The sequence below is a fragment of the Plectropomus leopardus genome, chromosome 18, assembly GCF_008729295.1.
Source record: "Plectropomus leopardus isolate mb chromosome 18, YSFRI_Pleo_2.0, whole genome shotgun sequence".
NCBI lineage: Eukaryota > Metazoa > Chordata > Actinopteri > Perciformes > Serranidae > Plectropomus > Plectropomus leopardus.
Genome location: NC_056480.1, coordinates 12,215,890 through 12,235,189, shown reverse-complemented (window position 1 = coordinate 12,235,189; position 19,300 = coordinate 12,215,890). Strand labels below are relative to the sequence as shown.

The following is a 19,300-nucleotide window of genomic DNA, read 5'->3' as shown; positions in this document are numbered from 1 at the left end:
GCATGCTGAATGTACTGTAGTGTTTAGTTTCACCACTATTACATCACTTTGTTTCCACCTGCAGGCAGTTACAAAAAACTTATCTTACAAAGCCACTGTACATTATAGCAGACACACAAAGTAAGCAGCTAGACAGTGAAGTGAAGCATTTAGCAGCTAAAAAGCCAGATAGTTTTCCTCAGGAGCTGGAGGAGACGGGAACAGCTAAAATCAGAGTGAATATTGGAAAGTGGACACTAGAATGACTCCAAATGAATATAAATTTTGCTCTGTGTCTATTGGATGAGTAAATAGGTAACTGTTTGCTAACATGTCCAATAATATATCACAATATATTGTGTTTACAGCTTATTCTGGTGCCCCAAAGTGGTCATGAAGTCAGTAAATGCAGCCTTAAATAGGGATCCCATTCTCAAAAAGCTTTAGATCACCTTTTAATTGCAGTGTAGATATTTCAGCACACATTAATAATGCTATGGCACATATAATGACTGACTGCTCTGTATGTGTTCTCTAAAAGGAGCTACACTCCTCTCCAAACAACTCTTAAGAGACTCCCCAGGTGACGTGTGCATTTCAAATATGACTAACGGCTCTTCTTCTCCGTCTCTCTGACACTTTAAATTGCATGCTGCACAGGCAATTTCTGTAGACTCACTCCATAAGCCTGACTATAAGGGCAGATAAATGAGGAGTGGGCCCTAACGGAAGGCAATCTTCAGCTGTAGTATCTCTTCCAGCATAGCGTCTCACTGAAATTCAAAGAAACATGAAAACAGATGAGGATAGGGCCGCGTCTCTCCCCACCGCTGCCCTCCTACCCAGACAGGAGGAGGAGGCGGCTCTGCAGGCGCACAGACAGCAGGATAATACCAGCAACAGGGAAGCTGTGGAGCGCAAGCACCCGTCTGCCCTCCCTCAGGCAGAGACAGGTGTGATGGGTGGCTGAGAGGTTGGAGTGGGTAGGATAAAGAGCAAATGAGAAATCCTGTGAGAGGCCAGGAGGACTGGTGTCACCCTGCTCCCCAGGGACACACACTAAATCATCGGAGGGAGGCACATCTCTGGCTTTATGAGATAGTTAGCATGCGCTAGCCCCTCCTCCCTTCTTGTTTCCCATTTAAGAGCTGACTGGCCCTCTGATAACGGATGGCGTCACAGGTAATTGGAAAATTGGCAGGCCTGTCAGGGAGATTTGGTGGATGGCACGAGTGTACACGATGGCGGAGTTCATGAGGTGTCACCCAGCAGCTAGATTTATATCAGCCCTATGGACCGGCACCAGAAAGTATCCAGAGTTCAGGAAAAAGTAGCACATTTTTCTCTAGGGTGAGACCGCATATCAAGACTCCTCCAGAGGCGCCGACAAGGTTCCTGTTAGTAAAGAGATAATATATGGGCCATCCTTTTGCATTAACCCTAACCTTAATTTACTGTTTCTACATGTGCCTTAACAACTACTGCAAATAGAGTCCCCCTCATATCCTGCACGCTGATTTATTTACACTAAGATCCAGGAAATACTTGAGTTCAGCTTATCTTTATTATACGTGACACTTTAAATTTCATTATCAAACGGTGGTCTACATGATAGGCACCAACGTGTATTTTTACTACAGAATGAGATATTGCAAAGTATCTTCATTTCACCAGTTAAGACTATCCAGTGAAAGTCAGTCAAAAAAAAGAAGAGTATTTGGTGGCTGCAGACCCCAGCCCCACTGCTGGCCAGAGCAAAACACAGAAAAAATATAATTTTTAAAATTTTGAATAATCTGATCATTTTGACAATTTCTGTCCAAGTGCTTGTAGATTTCAAGTATGAAAACTACTTGAAGGATAAACATGTTTTTTTTTTTTTTTTTTTACTTTACTGCTCAGTTATAGAGCTGTGTTTCCCAACTGGTCCAGCCACGGGGGCCACATCTGGTCCTTAGTCAATAGTTCAAGGTCCACACCTTAAACTAGTGTGGTCTTAGTTCTGGTCCACTAATTCTTAGATAAAAATGTTCTTTTTTCTTGACTACTTTTATTTAACTGCAGTTGTTAAAGAGTTTTGTGAAGCTCTGCTTTGAAATACATAAGCTCACCTAAAACAGTGATAAAGTGCTAAATTAACCTGCATTAAAACAGGAGATTCTCTGAAGTCCTGCAAAGAAATACACAACAATATAACAATGCAACTGGCCACATTCTCAACTGATGCTGTCGAGGGGCGTATCATGCAGATGCAAAAGGTGCCTTTTGGTATCATATGCCAAAATCAGCGGTATTGAATGAGTTCGGAATGAGAGCAGGTTGGCCGAGTACACCGTCACGGAGCCCTGGAGCTATTGTTATAAAGTTACAACATAATTTTTCCCAAATTACAACCTAAACAGTCACAAAATGTTTGTGAAATAGTAGCTTTGAAAAATGGGAAAATCCTTGTTTTTGTAAAATATGAATATCTTTGTCGTTTTTTTGCCCAGGAGTGTAATGTAAAATGATTCTGCCAGTTGAATTCCCCTCTATGATCAATTGTTAAAAGATGTATTCTGTTTTTTAATTCGCAAGCGCACAGCTGGGACACGCTGTAGTATTAAAAAAAACTGCTTTCCCACTTATTGGCCATGAGGGGCAACAATTTTCTGTAGGCATGGGCCAGATTCTTTCCCAGTGAGTCTATCAGGAAGAGTTTACAATATTTAAGAGACATTATCATACATTAATGCGAGCACACAAAGGATCCGTGTGGGGGAGAAACGGTTTATGATCGACAGAGTCCGAGCCGAACAGCTCGCTGGAGGAATGTGGATTTATGAGGTGTTGTGGGCTGCAGGTCCTAACCTGTGATCACACATTCTGGTGTGTAGATGTGTTTATTAACCTCTGGAGGGGGATAATTGTGTCTGTCAGAGTCGTTTAATCACCGCTGCAGCTCTCACCACTGTCACTTTCACTTTGTCTGTTTTACTAAATCAGCTGGCTCCTCGGTTGGCCCACTATGACTCCTGCTCTCTGTGTGTCACTTTCTTTTTGTTCCTAGTAAACTTCACATGTACATTTGGGAGCTGTTTGGTAATTTATATTAAAAAAAAGTTTATGTTTTATTACTTGTGTAACTCTGTCCAGGATTTAACAAGAAAGAGTAGAATTATGATAGAAACACTATTTTTTCCATCGGTACAGTTTAAAGTGTTGGCTAAAACGATAAAACACCCATTCTACCACCTACTGCCACAGCAAATTCGGGCCCAACTTTTCTTTCAGAGTTTCTATATATATTTTACACCAAATATTTATCAGTCCAAAAAAAAAGTCTCCTGAAATAAATAAAGTAGTCCTTAAAAAAAAACTTACTTTTAACAAAAAAAATGTATTTATTTACTGAACTACACTGACTCATCAGTGTATGTAGATTTATTTATTGATTTTATTTTCAATTTTATTTCAGGATTTATTTCACAGCCATATTTATTTATGTCATACCATATTTACGAATGTATGTAAATATGTATGTATCTATGTATGTACGTATTTATTTATTTGTTTATTTATTCATTAATTTAGTATTCAATTAAAGGTCATTCTATAGTAGTGGAAATTAATTATATGCCTTTAATTAAATTAATTTAATGCTTTGAAGGCACAACAGTTTACAGTTCAGGATGTTTCTAGGATTTGGGGACATTTCTAGGATTTTAGGATTTTTCTAGGATTTTATGACATTTCTACAATTTTTGCACATTTCAAGGATCTTAGGACATTTCAGGATTTAAGGATGTTTCCAGGATTTTATGACATTTCTACAATTTTTGCACATTTCAAGGATCTTAGGACATTTCTAAGATTTAAGGATGTTTCCAGGACTTTAGGACGTTAGAACTTTAAAATTTGACGATTCAAAAAAGCCCTTGAATGAACCTTAAATTGTCATGTTTTTTATGTTCTATGCCAATGATTTTAAAATTGTCACTTTCTACAATATCTATAAATATCAATAATGTTAAAGTTAGTCAAAGTTTGTGGTCAGTTGCGCTATTTGACCATCCACTCGCCTGCCTTCGTTTGCGTCGCCACATAAAGGACTTTCTACTTCTTCCATTGGCACTGACTCTTGGCCCTGGATGTAAATGTTGAGGTGAGGAAATTTGTCCAAAATTGGTGTTGCACTGGGGAATAATGGGCTGTTCAACACTACATCCATATTTAGTATTACAGCACTCCGAAGTACAGACATGATCCAGACAGCAGGATATGTAAAAAAGAATTTCACTTTGGTGGTTAAGTGGTGAAAGTCAGTTTAGTTTGTCTTTCTGTTTGTTGCTAATGCTGACCTGTTTTAGGTGACTGTATGACGTGTCCTCTGTTTCCAGGAGGAAGAGGAGGAGCACCTGGCAGAAGAAGAAGCTGTTAAAGAGGAATCAGCAGAGCAGGAGATTCCAAACTGAACCAGAGGACACAAACACACCACTGCTCCGTGGCTTCACCTTCAGTCTTAGCATTTCTGTTCAGACTATAACACACGCAACTTTCTACTGGCCTCCCAAAGTTTCTAAACAGCCAGCAGTTAGCTTCCATATCAGATAGTTTGGCATCCAGAGGTGTATTTTAGAAAACACATTATTTAAATGGTGATATCTTTAGATTTAAGGGTAGAGTTTGTACTTTTTATGAACGAGGCTGGACAGACGGACAGACATCTCTCAGATTTCCGACATCTTCATGAAGCAGTACATCGAAGCATCCAGCCACAGGAGCATGCACACACACGTACACACACACACGCACACATACACACTCACACCACTATGCTTCTTCTGCAGCAGAGATATGTGTCTGACTGTTAACCCCCAGCCACCTGATGTATTATAACACTTTCCATGCAATCTATTTTCATACACTAATGATCATAAAACAGTGTGTCCGCACAGAGTATCCTCAGTGTCCTGTTTACAAGACGAAGCTAGCAGAGCGGGGGTGAGCTTTTCTTTCCGAGTCCACAGAACACTTCCTCTTCCCTGCTGAGCATGCTCACACCGGTCTGACGTCAGCAGTGAAGTGCTTTCGAATGCATTTCACTCGACATTTGACTGGAGGATTTTATTTTTATATTTCAATTAGTCTTCATTTGTCCAATGTACTCATAAAAGGTACAATTCCAGTAAAGTCCTGCATATATTTTTGCTTCCCCATCTTAAATATACTTATTTTCTTGCTTACTTATTTTGTTTTTTTGTGTTGCAAAGAAACTTTTTTTTTTTTTTTTGAGTAACAGTATCTTTAAGTGCTATTTGTTTTGTCATTGGATTTGTAATCATTTTCCATGTTTAGGACATGTGTCTACTCAGAGATTGTATTTACATAACTTTGTAAAGTAGCATTAGTTTTGGGTTTTTTTTCCTTCCTCTTTTCTTTTCTGGTTCTCTGACCTGCTAGTCGTCTGTGGTCCAAACCGGGTTTCTCAGCTCTCTGTGAATCATCACTCACTTGTCGGCAAAGTTTAGTGACTGAAAATTAATTGAAGGCACGCAAGTGTTCAAAGCATAATTCCCTTAGATCCACTATCAAATAACATTTGATACAGTGGATTTTACCCCAAATTAAGAGTAATGTACATTTGATTTGAAGTGATGATCACATTTTCTGACTGTTATCAGAGAGCTAATAAATTATCAGATTTGACTAGAGACTGCTGTCAGGCCAAAGCATCACAGTTAATCTGGAATTATCCCTTAAAGTGCCAATAAAGCTGAACTGCAAACGTTTTTTGCTACTCTATCACTGATGCACATTAAATGTTTGAAAACTCCCGATCAAGGTGGTTCTTGGTCTGTTTGGTGTCTGGCTAACAGTGACACAACAGAGCATCGAATGAAAGACAATCAGTTTGCATTGTGGGAAATGTAGTATCCAGATTTATTTTTTTAGATTGCCACATACTAAGAACTATAAGTAAAGACATCTTAGCTGCTGCTCTTTAAAAAAAATATTTAAAAGAGAGATGTTAAATAATACTCATCTGCGACCTAAAGGTTAAAATGTCTACAAAAAGTACAGCATTCAAACATGGTTCAGGATGCAAAAGAGGAGGAAATTATAGATTTAGATGCTATGTGATTGAACAGTTTGCTCTGCAAACAGCCGTATAAGAGATGATACAAAGTCCGACAGTGCTGGATAATGTCTCATGGGATTAATCAGTCTCACAGTGTTTCACAGGGCCGAAGGGTTTCCCTTTTAATGCTGAGGATTAAACACTTCCAACCCTCCATTCACACACATTACACAGTACTGTACAGGTCCATGCTGAGCAGGGAGGGAGGAAGATGTGTGTGAGGGGGGGGGTCCTGCATATCTTTACAACCCCCTCACACTGTCCTCCCCTCCAGTGTGTTTCTCAGATCTTCATATTCCATCAGCAGTCAGACCCGGGACGTCAACACTCTCGCATTCTGACATTAAGGCATCGAGGGGTGTAATTCCAATTTGTTTCAAAGGAACTATTAATTTGCCCATTTCAAGGCCAGGCAGGAGGGAAGCCCTGTAAGACTACTGAACCGTGAAAGACATTATCAGGAGGTCTCAGATTTTGGTGAAGAGACATGTGGAATTGATGACGGGAGGCGTCGACGCCTGCAGACGTTTGAGCCGGGCTCCCCGCAGTCGGGCTCCCAGCATGCCATCTGAGAGCGATGTCATTAGGCGTATGATAACAGCGATGGGCACATTAATGACAGAGTGGCCCCCTCTGCCACCCAGTGCCCCGCCAATCTTCCATTTACAGCCGCAGCATACTAAACAGCTCCTGATGATGAGAATAATACGCAGAACAGGAGCGGTGCTTACCAGCCAGCTCTCAGCGACAGAGGAAACGCTTTGTTCTGTCTTCACATCCATGTTACATCCTCGCCATCACATAATAACACACACTGCTTATGATGCTGCTGCTGCCATTGTTGTGCAAACTGTTACAATCGCAGCGGTTTTACAGATTCTGTGCCTAAGATGCATTTATAAGTCGTTAACACATTTGGATTGTGACTTTGGTTGCATATAATATCCTCCTAAATGTCCCATTTTTATTACTTATCTCCATTATGTAGTATCACTAGAATCTTTGAATTCACTTTTACGTCAGCGACTCAATCCTACCAAGGAAATCTGAATGACTTCAAAGTAATGGTATCGTTATCAACCCTTTAACACCTCGATCATCATCAGTTTTCTTGTGCCTCGTTCAGGTGCCTTTTAATAGCATTTATATCTCTGAAACCTTTTTTTTTTAATTTATTTTCAGCTAATTTTCTTTTCTATTTTTTTTTTTACTCATTTCTTGCTCATTTTGGGCCATTTCTTGTTGATTGCTTGTTGCCTTCTTTCCATGTTTTCAAAAGAAATCAAGCCAGTCTCAGGTTTCAAAGGGTTAATAGTAGTGAAATGAACAGTTCAATAAAAATATTGTTGTTAAGACATTATCAGTCCCACTGCATGGCTTGAAATAATATTAGTGCCAAATCCTTTATTTATTTGTTTGTTTGTTGTATGTCTTTGTTCTTGTTCGCTCATTGTATAATACTGTAGCTCTATCCCTGACCAATCAGTGGTGCAGCTTGTGATTGGTTGGATGGGCGTATTTGGGGCACTCAATACTGCAGGTATTGCTATTGCACAGACTCCGGCTCCAAATATTATTACTTGTGCAAGATGGCGACTGGGGTATCCATAACATTTTGGCTTTATTTTTGTAGAGTGGGGGGACATGGAAATGTATTGTCCATACTTAAACAGTCATTGGTTGCTTCTTATTGAAATGCTCCGTGGGAGTCACAGTTAATGTCTCTCCTTGTAGAAATGGCAATGTATGTCGGTCAGTCAGTCGCTTTGGTTCAGACTGTAATATGTTGGATGAATTTCCATGAGATTTAGTTGAGACATTCATTGTCTCTAGAGGATCAATCAGACTTTGGCAATCCCTTTACTTATTGTCATCTAGCAGTATTAGCAGGTTGAAGTTTTCACTTATCCTCTGAATATCTCAACATCAACAAAATTTTGTACAGGCGTTCATGGATCCTGCAGGGTGAAGCACTATGAAACAGGAATCGTTTAAAATACCAATAACAGCTACTGCTTAATTTACCCCTGAAAAATACCGGAGCCATTCATTTTACTGTGGAAGCCTCTGGTAGATCGTTTAATTCGTCAATTTTTTTTGAGAAGGCAAAACCAAAGCCTCTTACAACTTTTCAATTTGAAAAACCCTTAATTAAAAACATAAGTAAAATATAAGGGGTACATTTCCCTCAATTATCAAATTGAACTTCCGTTCAGGGTTTGTCCTCTGGCATCACCATATCAAGGAGGATTAATTATATCTTATTTTTTAGTGAAGAGATCGATGTAGCATTTAGTTACAGCCTCATAAAGCCTCTAGCATGGCTGTAGATTCTTAGTCCTGTGTCCACAGACTTGTAGCTTTGACTTCTTATCAAAGAAGAAGATATTTTGATATGCAGTGGTCCAGCTTTTGTACTGCTGATTCAACTGCTGATTATGTCCCTCCTAGTCATAGAAATGCACTAACATAGAGGGTAAACAGGGTTTGCACATCCAGCCATCACTTTTAAAAAATAAGACCCACCAATCTCACTGGACAGGTCTCTGAATTTAAGCTTTAGTTTCAATCCAAGGACACTTGGAAAAGTTTGAAGGCTTGCTTAAAACTGTTGTTTTCTTTACATCCCACAGCACAGATGTGTCCATTGGCACTAACAACATACCGATAATTTCACTTTCAGTGAAGGCTAAAAGTAAAAGTTTGTCCTGAAGGTGTTGTTAGATGATAGGTCACTGGGTCAATAAAGTTAAAATGGTTAAAAAGTTAAAATGCTTTTAGGAATGCTGACATGCTCAGAAAATGTATTGCAAAGAAGATGAAAGGGGATCACCAAAAGCATAAGGGATCATCCTCTCCAGACCATGAATATCCACAACACATTTCCTAGCAACCAGATGGCAGTTAATTGAGATATTTTGCGCTGGATCAAAGTGACGGACAAAAAGACCAACTGACATCACTATCCAAAACTGGAAGCAGGGTACCTTATCAATCCTGTTTAGTCTAGCACAAATCATACACATTGAGCTACAGAAACCACAGCAACGAGTGCTTAGCAACAAAGATGGAGATCAAATTTTTAATAGCACTTTGTGTCCAATGTTTTTAGGCAGAAAAGTACCAGCAGCTTGATCACGCTGCTGCAAATCACTAGATTTGTGTTCTGACATCTACAGTTCACCCCAGCTAACTCTGTGCCGTGTAGCCTGTGAGTTACATCAGCAGCAAAGTAAGATTTGCTTTCATGGTGACATTTACCAGACGATTTGAGTGTGTTCTTATTCTGTGGTTCTCTGTTTTAATTGCTGGGGATAATGCCTGAGATAACATCACCATGTGGTGAAGATGTTTGGATGACCTTTTCCGGCTATACTTTAATGACAAACTGCTGCTTTATTGCTCCTGCTGCTGTCGGTGTGTGTGACTAGTGTGCATGTACATCGGTGTGTTCTGTGCAGTGTAATCACATAGAGCTCAGACGTGTATCTGTGCTGTATATTCTAATATATACTGTCTTTGCAGACATTTATTTAAAGGAGTGTCTGAGGAAAACCTCTCAGCCTCCAGACACACAGTCATGATGCGATCAAGTGTCGGCCTCAATAACGCAGGAGCCTTTATTTGATGTAAGCTGGCTTCACACTAAAAGTCTCTACAGAGCAGTGCAACCTTAACTGGTAGACCAAAGGTGATGACTCAATGTCCCAACTGTCAGCAAGGGTCCAAATATTCAGTGAGGCATTGATATTGATAAGGGATCAATACCAACCCACAGAGACACAGTAAAACGCTGCTTTTGTTCGTCAGGACAGTAACAATTCTTAAAGTTAATGGACTTTTAATGACATTGGCAGTACAAAAGACAAACTGTATGCATCAAGTTCCAAGTCGATTTCAATTTTGACCTTGTATGTTGGTGACCTTTCAAAACGTAACCAACAATAAGATGTCGATGAAAACTGAAATAAGATTAAATAGATGGGGAAAAGTTTGGTGTATCCAAAGTTATCTTGACCTTCTTTTGTGTGAAGCCCAACTCACATTAGAATTTAACCCCCCTACAGTTTACATAAACAAGGAAATTAGCTCTAGACGGTGCTGATTCTAGCACATTTGGTGCTCTAGGCAAGCCTCCACCCACCCCCTGATAGCTTATACCAACACTGATGTTTGTTTATTGATTTTTGTTGTTGTTGAAAAATCTTCTTTTGTGCCAGGAAATCCAAGAAATCGACACTATGAAAAATACCTGAAATGTTTTAAGACTAATTAAGCACTTCATTGTACTGCCTTTGAATGAGCCCAAATTCAATGATACACATTTATGACACGACCTTTAATATAACTTTTCACATGAGAAATTGCTTCAAAAGCCTTCTTACCACATAAAATATTTCATAGTTCCCTCTCTAATATCTATTTTATATTTCTGTGACAACAACAAATTTCTCCTTCAAGCAGCTGTATTTATTTAAATTACTCGCCGAAAATACTCATTTTTACTGAATAGAGCTTCAACGCATATCATTGTAACTCAATGCAACCTGTTAGTTGTGGCCCCAGGTTGCTAAGAGGTAGCATGCTCTTACTGCAGAATTAACACTGTTTTTTTTTCATTTCCATTCCCTCCACATAAATTTCTCTGACATCCACTTGACTCCACAATAACTTTGGCGTTACCCATCAAAAATCGCATCATCTGTTGTTCAGACTGTGATGACTCATTTATAGTTCTTTTCTGGGGAAAATTTTAGCTCCCCCCTCTGGATGGTGCCCTAGGTAGCTGCCTATATAACCTATGGCAAGCAACGCCACTGGCTATAGAGACCAAACTATTTTTTTTGTACCAGAGTTTAAACATTGTAATTACTGCTCTAAAGTTGGGCATTTTAACATGGGGGTCTATGGGGACTTACTCAGTCTTGGAGCCAGCCTCAAGTGGCTATTAGAGGAACTGCAAATTTTGGCACTGGCACCGCTATTATTTCATTTTTGCCTCAAGATAGATGTGTTTGGTTTTCTCAAAGTTTAATGTTATCAAGAAGGTTTGCTACTGGTTAGCAGTGTATATCATGTCATGTTATTTTCATGTCAGTGTTTATAAAATATGTCCCTCTGGGAGATTCACAGTGATTGACTTTGGCTCTACAAGACAGTTTACTTATTATGGTAACGTCATTGGCAAAGAAATATTTCTGGTAATAAATCTGACTTTTTTTTAATGCTGGAATAACACAGCTAAAAACTTGAACATGTTGCCAGCCTATAATATCTATGCTTCCTTGCACTAAACACAACTCATATCACCATTATGTGTTATGGCCTAAAACAAATTAAATTGTTTACATTGGTTTTTGCCACAGAACCACCCAATCACACTTAAAGTAATGTCAATAAATCTGTTATTTTTTGGTAATTTTGAATGACAGATTGGTTTGTCTGTTCAGACTTGGTTAGAAGTGCATGAAAAGCAAGTGATGACCAAGTGGACCTGCTGTGTGGAATAAAAAATGCATGAAAACCTATGTATGCCTTTAAGATTGAAAAAAAAACTAACAACAAATGAAACACCCTGAAAGTAGCTATCAGTGCGTGTCTGATGATTGATAGAAAATTGACTAAGCGTTTTCTAAGTGCCCTCTCCTTTTAGGAGACACTTTTTAAAAATGTCATATGTTTTATTGCTTTGTACATTGCACTGCACTTTGTGCTGAAAATAAGTGTAAATCTGATATGACATTTTATAACCTGAAATTGAGGGAACATAGTTTTGACCTTTAGAAGTAGATTAATGTGTATGCCCTATTAGATATTTAATGTATGTCAGACTCAAATGTCTGTAATGCTTCTCTGAATTGCAGACTATTTTTGCAAAATTAAAGCCAGTTTATACAGATGTTGTTACTAGCACTAAAGAAGGTAGGCAGTGATTTATGCTTCATTAAAGATGTGCCTGCTCACTGCTTCAGTCAATGATTGATTGGCACATCCTCTCTGTGAGGAAGGGCCCATGAAAATAAGATCACAGTACAGAAATTGCATGCAAAATTTCCAAAAATATAATGAAAGTTTCACAAAAATTTCCTGTCCATGTGTACGTCTACCTTGTGTTGGATATGACCTGTATAGATGTTCACCTGTCTCTATTCTTTTTTCCATTGGACAAACAGCTCATATTTCTGTCTGTTCATGCACCTGCTGATGTTATAACAGATCCAACAAGTGCAATCAGAGCTTTTAGGCAGACAGCTCCATACTTTTACTCTGTAGTTTTTTTCCTTGGTCGGTATATTTTAATGGGCCAAAGAGAAGTATATTTATTATGTAACCACTGCATATGTAAAAATATTCTTTGCATGTTTTATAATGATAATGCCCTCTTACTGAGTTGTTGGTGCAATAAAATATCTGTTTATGTTCATCTTGGGGGGTGACTATTAGGGTTATAGACCCTGCTTCAGATATTTAAAATCAACATAAAATTAATGTGATCATTTTATTTAGATTTTGCTTCTCAACCCTTTTCATATAAGTTTTCTGTGCTGTGTGCAGATGAATTTCCCAAGCTTTTTGACCCTTTGAAAACTGAGCAAATTGGTTTGATTTCTTTCAAAAACATAGGAAAAAGGAAATGACCAACTTGACAAGAAATGTCCCACAAATTGCAAGAAATTCGTAAAAGATGACAATACAAATAGTTTTAAATCAATTAGGGGAGGATAATTACAAAACTATCCAAATATAGGGAAAATGTTCCCCCAAAATATATTTATAAGTATAACAATTTTATATTTAAATGATTTTACATAAAAAAATATAATAAACTACATGAAAGAATTACATTTCTCAGCACTTTTTAAAGTTCAATTTTATGTTTGTTTTTATTCTTCTTCTTCTTTGTTTTTTGCTTATTTTCAGGTGAGTTTCTTGTGACTTCTTTTACCAATAATTAGCTGATTTTTGGCTCATGTCTTAAGTTGCTAATTTCCATCTCCCTATGTTTCTAAAAAAATCACATCAATTTGCTCTGCTTTTAAAAGGTTAACCAAATGTGCCCCTATGAGTCAATACAAAAACAAAAGACATCTGGAAACAGGCTTGCCCTTGGCACATATCAAATTTACACCCACATAAAAAGGTAAATACCCTGCAAGGCTGCACAGATACAAGCTGCTGATTGTCCTTCCTATTACAGCTTTATGGAAGGTGTAATTCATAGACATCACCCACCAGTGAGCCTTAACCGAGAATTGTCTCCCTTCTGAAAATTATCAGCTCACATACAGTGCCTCCAAAATACCTCAACCAGTAAAAGAGCCTATAGAGGAGTGGATAAGATGATGGAGAATTATATGCTGCTCGTGTTATCTGTTGCTGCGAGTGGAGGTTTCCTCTATTTCTACTTCTGTTTTATGGGAAAAACACTGTGGTTAGTCTGATGTGTTCAAACCCATTTTTGTTTTCAATGAAACATGTTTAATCACAGCTGTAAATTCACCATCTGAAGGTAATGTGTCAGTGGTAAACTATACACACACACACACTCAGCGTATCTGACTGATGAATGTGTAGTTGAGTGTGTGTGGTGGGGCAGAGGCTCATGGCTGAGGGTCAGCCGCACATTTTCCTCCATCTAATAAACCATCCACTTCAGAGGACACTCCTGCTGAGCGCTGCAGACCAGTTCCTGCCATTCTTCTCAAACCTCCAAGGGCGTGCACATCACTCATGTTGCCTTTCCTTATGCTATGTTGTCCAAACACGCTGCTGTTCGCTAACAAACAACCATGTCTGCTACAGTAGGGTAAAACTATAAACTTTATTGATTTGGGAGGGCTGGCTGAAGGGTCAGTCTAAACATGAATAAAAAAATAGATATCAATCATCTTGGTGACACCATTAAATGTTTTGTTCTGCTGACCAGCTGTTCAAAACACAGAGATATTCAGTTTACAGTGATGTAAAGGAGCAAATTCATACAATGCAACCTCCCATTCTGAAAAATGAAGCCAACATGGAAGTGCCAGAAACTGTAGTTCTTCAAATGGCTACTTAAGGCTGGCTAAAAATGCCTGTCAGTCCCCATTGACTCCCATGTTAAAAGCCCCAACTTTTCCCTAATTGCCCCCTTTATGACAACCACTGGGGGTGAATAACTCACCTGTTTAGCCTAAACGGCACTGAGGCTTTATGTCATGCATAATTAAAGGTGGGGCCACTATGAGTGACATGTCAGTGCTTTCAGTTGACAAGTCGCTACCATGGCGACAATGTTGGTTTAGTAACGTAAGCATGGCCATGGCCAACCTTTTGCTATTTCTTTGATTTTTTTAGTTCATGAAAGTTGTAATGTTTTGGTTGACTAAAAAGTCTTGCCCAGTGTTTTTGTTGTTGTTAATGTACTAAAAGACCCTCTATGAAGTCAGATTTTCATTTTTTTAAGTAAGTACATTTTGTTTAATGGTTTTAAGCCTGTTTTTCACCAGCAAAAAATTAGCATTAGCATTATCACAGTTAATCATAGCTGTAAACGTAATGTGCTGAAGTTAGCAGCTAGTGCTAGGGTTATTTTTACCCTCTTCTCCCTCCAAATGTGGTCACTCCAACAATCCAAGATGGCGACGGCCAAAATGTCAAACTTGATATCTCAAAACAGAAGCCCACAATCCAATATGTGATGTCACCATGGTTGCTTCTATTATTTTATACAATCTATGATTTGAACCTGAGGGACGTGGAAATGTTTGGCATGTTTGCTTGATAAGTGACTTAAACTATTAATTGATTGCCAAATTGTTGCCAGTTAATGTTCTTTTGACTGACTTCGTTAAGCGTTACAGATCCATCAGATGTAATACTTTTTTGCTTGTTTTCTAAGGAGGGGATGGAAAAATCAAACATCACAGTCTTGTATTACTTGATACGAACTTCAGAGTTGTGTTAAATTACTTTAGATTTGACTTACTCATAGTTTCCAGTCTCATGATGTTGCATTGCAGCCACCATTTGGAAATAATTGTTTATACGTTTGCCATTAGTTCATTCAGTTCAGTGCATCATGGCACCATGGTACTTTGTTGTTGCCTTCAGAAGGTACATATTAAAAGCCTCTTGTGCTTTTTATTTTGGTTTCTTGTATCATAAATTTGAATTTGTGATTATTATTTAAGTGAGATCAGTGGTTTCATTTCACAAACCTGAGGCTGAGGTGTTCCAAAACATAGCCGGATTAACGCTTTTCTGCCAACACTATAATACAAGTCCTTACTGCACTTGTCAGTAAAGATTTAGGTTCATAAAGTATACATTTAATGCATCACCTCACTTTTTTTTAAACTCACATAAGCATGTGGACGTGGATTTCTTTTAATTCCAGACAAATAATGTCTGGTCATTATGTTCCCTTTGTGTCATTCCAGATCATTAGCTGTCCTTCCACAGTGTCTCTTTGAAGGTTATATTCCTTGTATCTCCTCTTTAAAAAACATAACAGGCTGTGGAGCTTTTTTTTTTCAATGCACCTTGTGCATCCAAAGATACACAAATTGCCAGAGCAAACAAGTCAGTGGCTTCGGGGCTTGTTTCCGACTGACGCTGAGGTTACTCTATCTCACTTAAGTCTTGTCCTGCCAGAGTTTGTTTGAGTACTCTTATTAAATCGCCATACTGTTGTAGCTCTCTCCATGACCTGCCAAGGATAAAAAATCTGTTTACTGTAAATTGCACCCAACTTCCTCTCAAATACCATCTGCTGCCCGAACTGTGCTTCGCTCACAACCTCTAAAAATAGACCTCCTGATTGGCTCCTGAGGAGACGGGGGGTCCACATCAGCCTCAAACCCCCTCATTGCTTGTTTATGAGTCTGGTTTTGACTTATGGCTATTTTCATCTCCTGTAGTCCAACATTACATGCACCAATCTACTTAATGTCTAATGAAACTGGCGCGTTTGCATTCAGGTTGGACTAGCAGGGTTTTGAAGCCAAATACTGGCACAGAGTTGTTTGCTTTGGTTTTAACAAATTAAAAGATAAAAGCAAAGTTCAAATTAAAATATTTTGTGATTTTATCAGTTTACATTAAGGGCTTCCCTTACACAACCAGCATACAACTGATGCAATTATAGTGCTATGGATATCATACTCTAGAGTAACATTAATTTACCATATCTGTCATATTACAAAGATATGGTTGTGTAATGGTTCTTAACAAGATTGTCAGTCTAATGCTGGGCACTTTGTGTTTGAAATAGTAGCATGGGAACATATTTTACTATCAGAATATGTGTTATGTTTTAAGAAAATGCCAGTGAAAACAAGCACTTTTAAGTTGCCGTATTCTTTTTTTTTTTTTTTTTTGTCTACTGGTCTGCAGGATTGTGTGGTCAATAAAATCAAAAGGCTTTATCATATTATTAAATATCCTGGTATAAAGTTGGTATAAAATGGACAGTTGTCCTGAAAGTGGTACCAGAGGAAAGATCATGGAGGGTAGACAGTGTAGTATGCGATATGCCTGGTGTAAAGTTCAGAGTTTGTCCAGAGGGTGGTGCTAAAGTAACAAAACAGGTGATGGTTCATCCTGTGAGGAGAATGAATGTGCTCAGTTAATCGTGGCAATGTCTGTATTTGTTGTGTTCACGTGGACTTTTTTTGCAGTGCAGCTGAAGTCACAACATTCATTATTTTGGAAGTAAAATCTTGCCAAAGAGATTTTTAGATGAACTAATTATTTAAAGGAAGAAAACTATCTTTGAGGATACCTCAGAAATGCCCCTGTACTCTTTGATTCTTTGAGTGGGCAGGCAGTGATTTGTTTGATAGAAAGCTAACTGATACTGCAATTTTCCCTTGTGGGTTTTTCAGTGAGCTAAGGTGCAGGACAAGAATTGCCTTTGTTTGCAGATCAAACAGTAACATTAGTAGTACATGAGATGAGACAAAATGTGAAGAGAAAGTGAAAGCGGTCAGTCTTTTTCTGTGTCTTCTTCACTGTTGTTCGCAGTGAAATGTGTGCACGAGCAGTGATTGACAATGATGTGCACGCCCTTGGAGGTTTGAGAAGAATGGCAGGAGCTGGTCTGCAGCGCTCAGCAGCAGTGTCCTCTGAGGTGGATGGTTTATGAGATGGAGGAAAATGTGCAGCTGAGCCCATTTAGGCTAAACTGTAGACACTCTGATTGGTTGCTTTTTATTAAGACATGGTGGATTCTTGTATATGCCACCAAAGTGGATGTGGCACCAAAGAGAAGGTCAGTGGATCATTGAAACCACATGGATTCATCAGGCTGTTTCAAAGAGCTTAGTCAGATTTTGGATGTCAGTGTGGTATGGCAACCTCACTGTAAATCTAAAAACTCAGCTCACTTGTCTGGCACACACCACCATGTCGGTGACAGGAGGGAATGAATACCAGGTGCAGTTTTGTTTATGTGTAGTTTACTTTATTGTAACTGTTAAGGCATTTATAGGCACAGCATCTAAGTCCAAGACAAATTTTCCAACAAAGACAATAAAGTGTATCATATTGTGTCGTATGTTGTCGAATCATGTCGTGCTGTATCGTATCGTGTTGTATTGTATCGTATCGTATCGTATGGCATCGTATCGTATCATATCGTATTGTATCGTATCGTATCGTATCGTATCATATCGCATCGCATCGCATCGCATCGCATCGTATCGTATCGTATCGTATCGTATCGCATCGTATCGCATCATATCGTATTGTATTTGGACCATGAATCTGAACCATCCTTACAGCATGTGGCTATACTCAGCTTTGTGAGCAATAAAACTAGGATGCATAAGTGACAGTAATAAAGTTAGTCGTATCATTCAGTACCTAACATTCTTAATTAATTTTGTGTGAAGTACCCTCTTTAAAGAAGTATCTCTTCTCAATCACAACTCCACTCTCCCTTGGCCCCCTGTGTCAGATCTTAATGATAAAAGGCCATTCCATCTTTTTATAGACTTAAAAAGATTCCAAAAATATACTGTATGTCATTTACATGTAACTGCTTGAATATTTCAAAGTCCTCCCAAATCTGATCATAGTTGCCCTTAAACCCCTCTCTGTTCAGTGGTGTTAAAAAATGGCAGGTACTAGAAAATACCTACTGAAGCGCAAAACTTTTCCATGCCTGCAGATAAAGCAGCTCGTAGAAAAAAGAAAGCTGAGGAATCTATAATAATCTTCCAGAGGCAGAGCCCCGATCTTCAGCTCTGCACATATTTAAAGGTCACCGGCGGTTTTACAAGTAGAGGTAAGGGCGTTTATTCATTTCCATGAATTGGCTGATCTGTCACTGAAGGCTTGTTTATGAGCGGTTTGTTCCTCTCTGCGCTCCTCTCCAACCACAGTGCTCATTTCAGCCGCCATAAAATACACAATTGCTCCGATTCATCACTGAATTAGTGGAACGCTGACGGTTCCCACCATGCTGCTGTATGATCTCTGATCCAGGTGCAGCAGCCACCAGCTATTATTGTATTAACTGATTAGCTGAGACTATCATGTTAGGCTGATTGAAGTGATATAGGCCTAATACACTTCACTGCCTGTCCACAATACAGAGGGTTTGATGATGAGGTGTCCAGACCTACAGGCTCCACTCTGATTATCTATATTGACATTTTTGCCCCGCTGATATTTAATCACATTATAATCTCACAGCAATAAATGTCGCTTTTGGACTTCAACACATTTTAATTTTTGTGAGTTTTTACTTAACTGAGGCATCTCTTGAAATCACAAGAAAATACTTAAATGAGAAAGTTGTCTTGATTTTGCAGTCACAGATGAGGCGATTATATCCAAAGTCAAGCAATCCAATCGGCATAAAAATGTTTGCATTGTAGATTCCTGTGAACCACAGATTTGTTACATTTGTATGTTATTTTGTAGCCAATATGCTGAAACTTCACCTTTCTAACAACACTGTGGTTAATGAGTGGTTATGTTTAGGCATAAATAAAACTCACCTGGGTTAGGGTTAGGGTTTGGTTTGCAGCTTGGCAAGCATCTTGCCAAAGTGACAAACCATCCACTATCCCCTTCATTACAATGGCCGTTCTTTAAATGAAAATCAACAAACCAAAATCTGTAACGTTGCCCTGTGCTCCACACCTCCAAGTCCTCAGATTTTGTGTAAATCAGTAGAAAATAGCGTAAAGATATGCTAGGCTAAATCCT

At 38.7% G+C, this 19,300-nt stretch overlaps 1 protein-coding gene across 2 annotated transcripts in view; it reads left to right on the top strand.

Annotated features, from left to right (window-relative positions):
• phf14 (PHD finger protein 14) overlaps positions 1 to 5,215 on the top strand; it is a 71,552-nt gene extending 66,337 nt beyond the window's left edge. For both annotated transcript variants that reach the window (XM_042506374.1, XM_042506373.1), the window contains exon 18: positions 4,359 to 5,215. In XM_042506374.1, the coding sequence (XP_042362308.1) occupies positions 4,359 to 4,433 (75 nt within the window). In that variant the 3' untranslated portion in view covers positions 4,434 to 5,215. The remainder of the gene's footprint in view (positions 1 to 4,358) is intronic.
• The last annotated feature ends 14,085 nt before the right edge of the window (positions 5,216 to 19,300 follow it).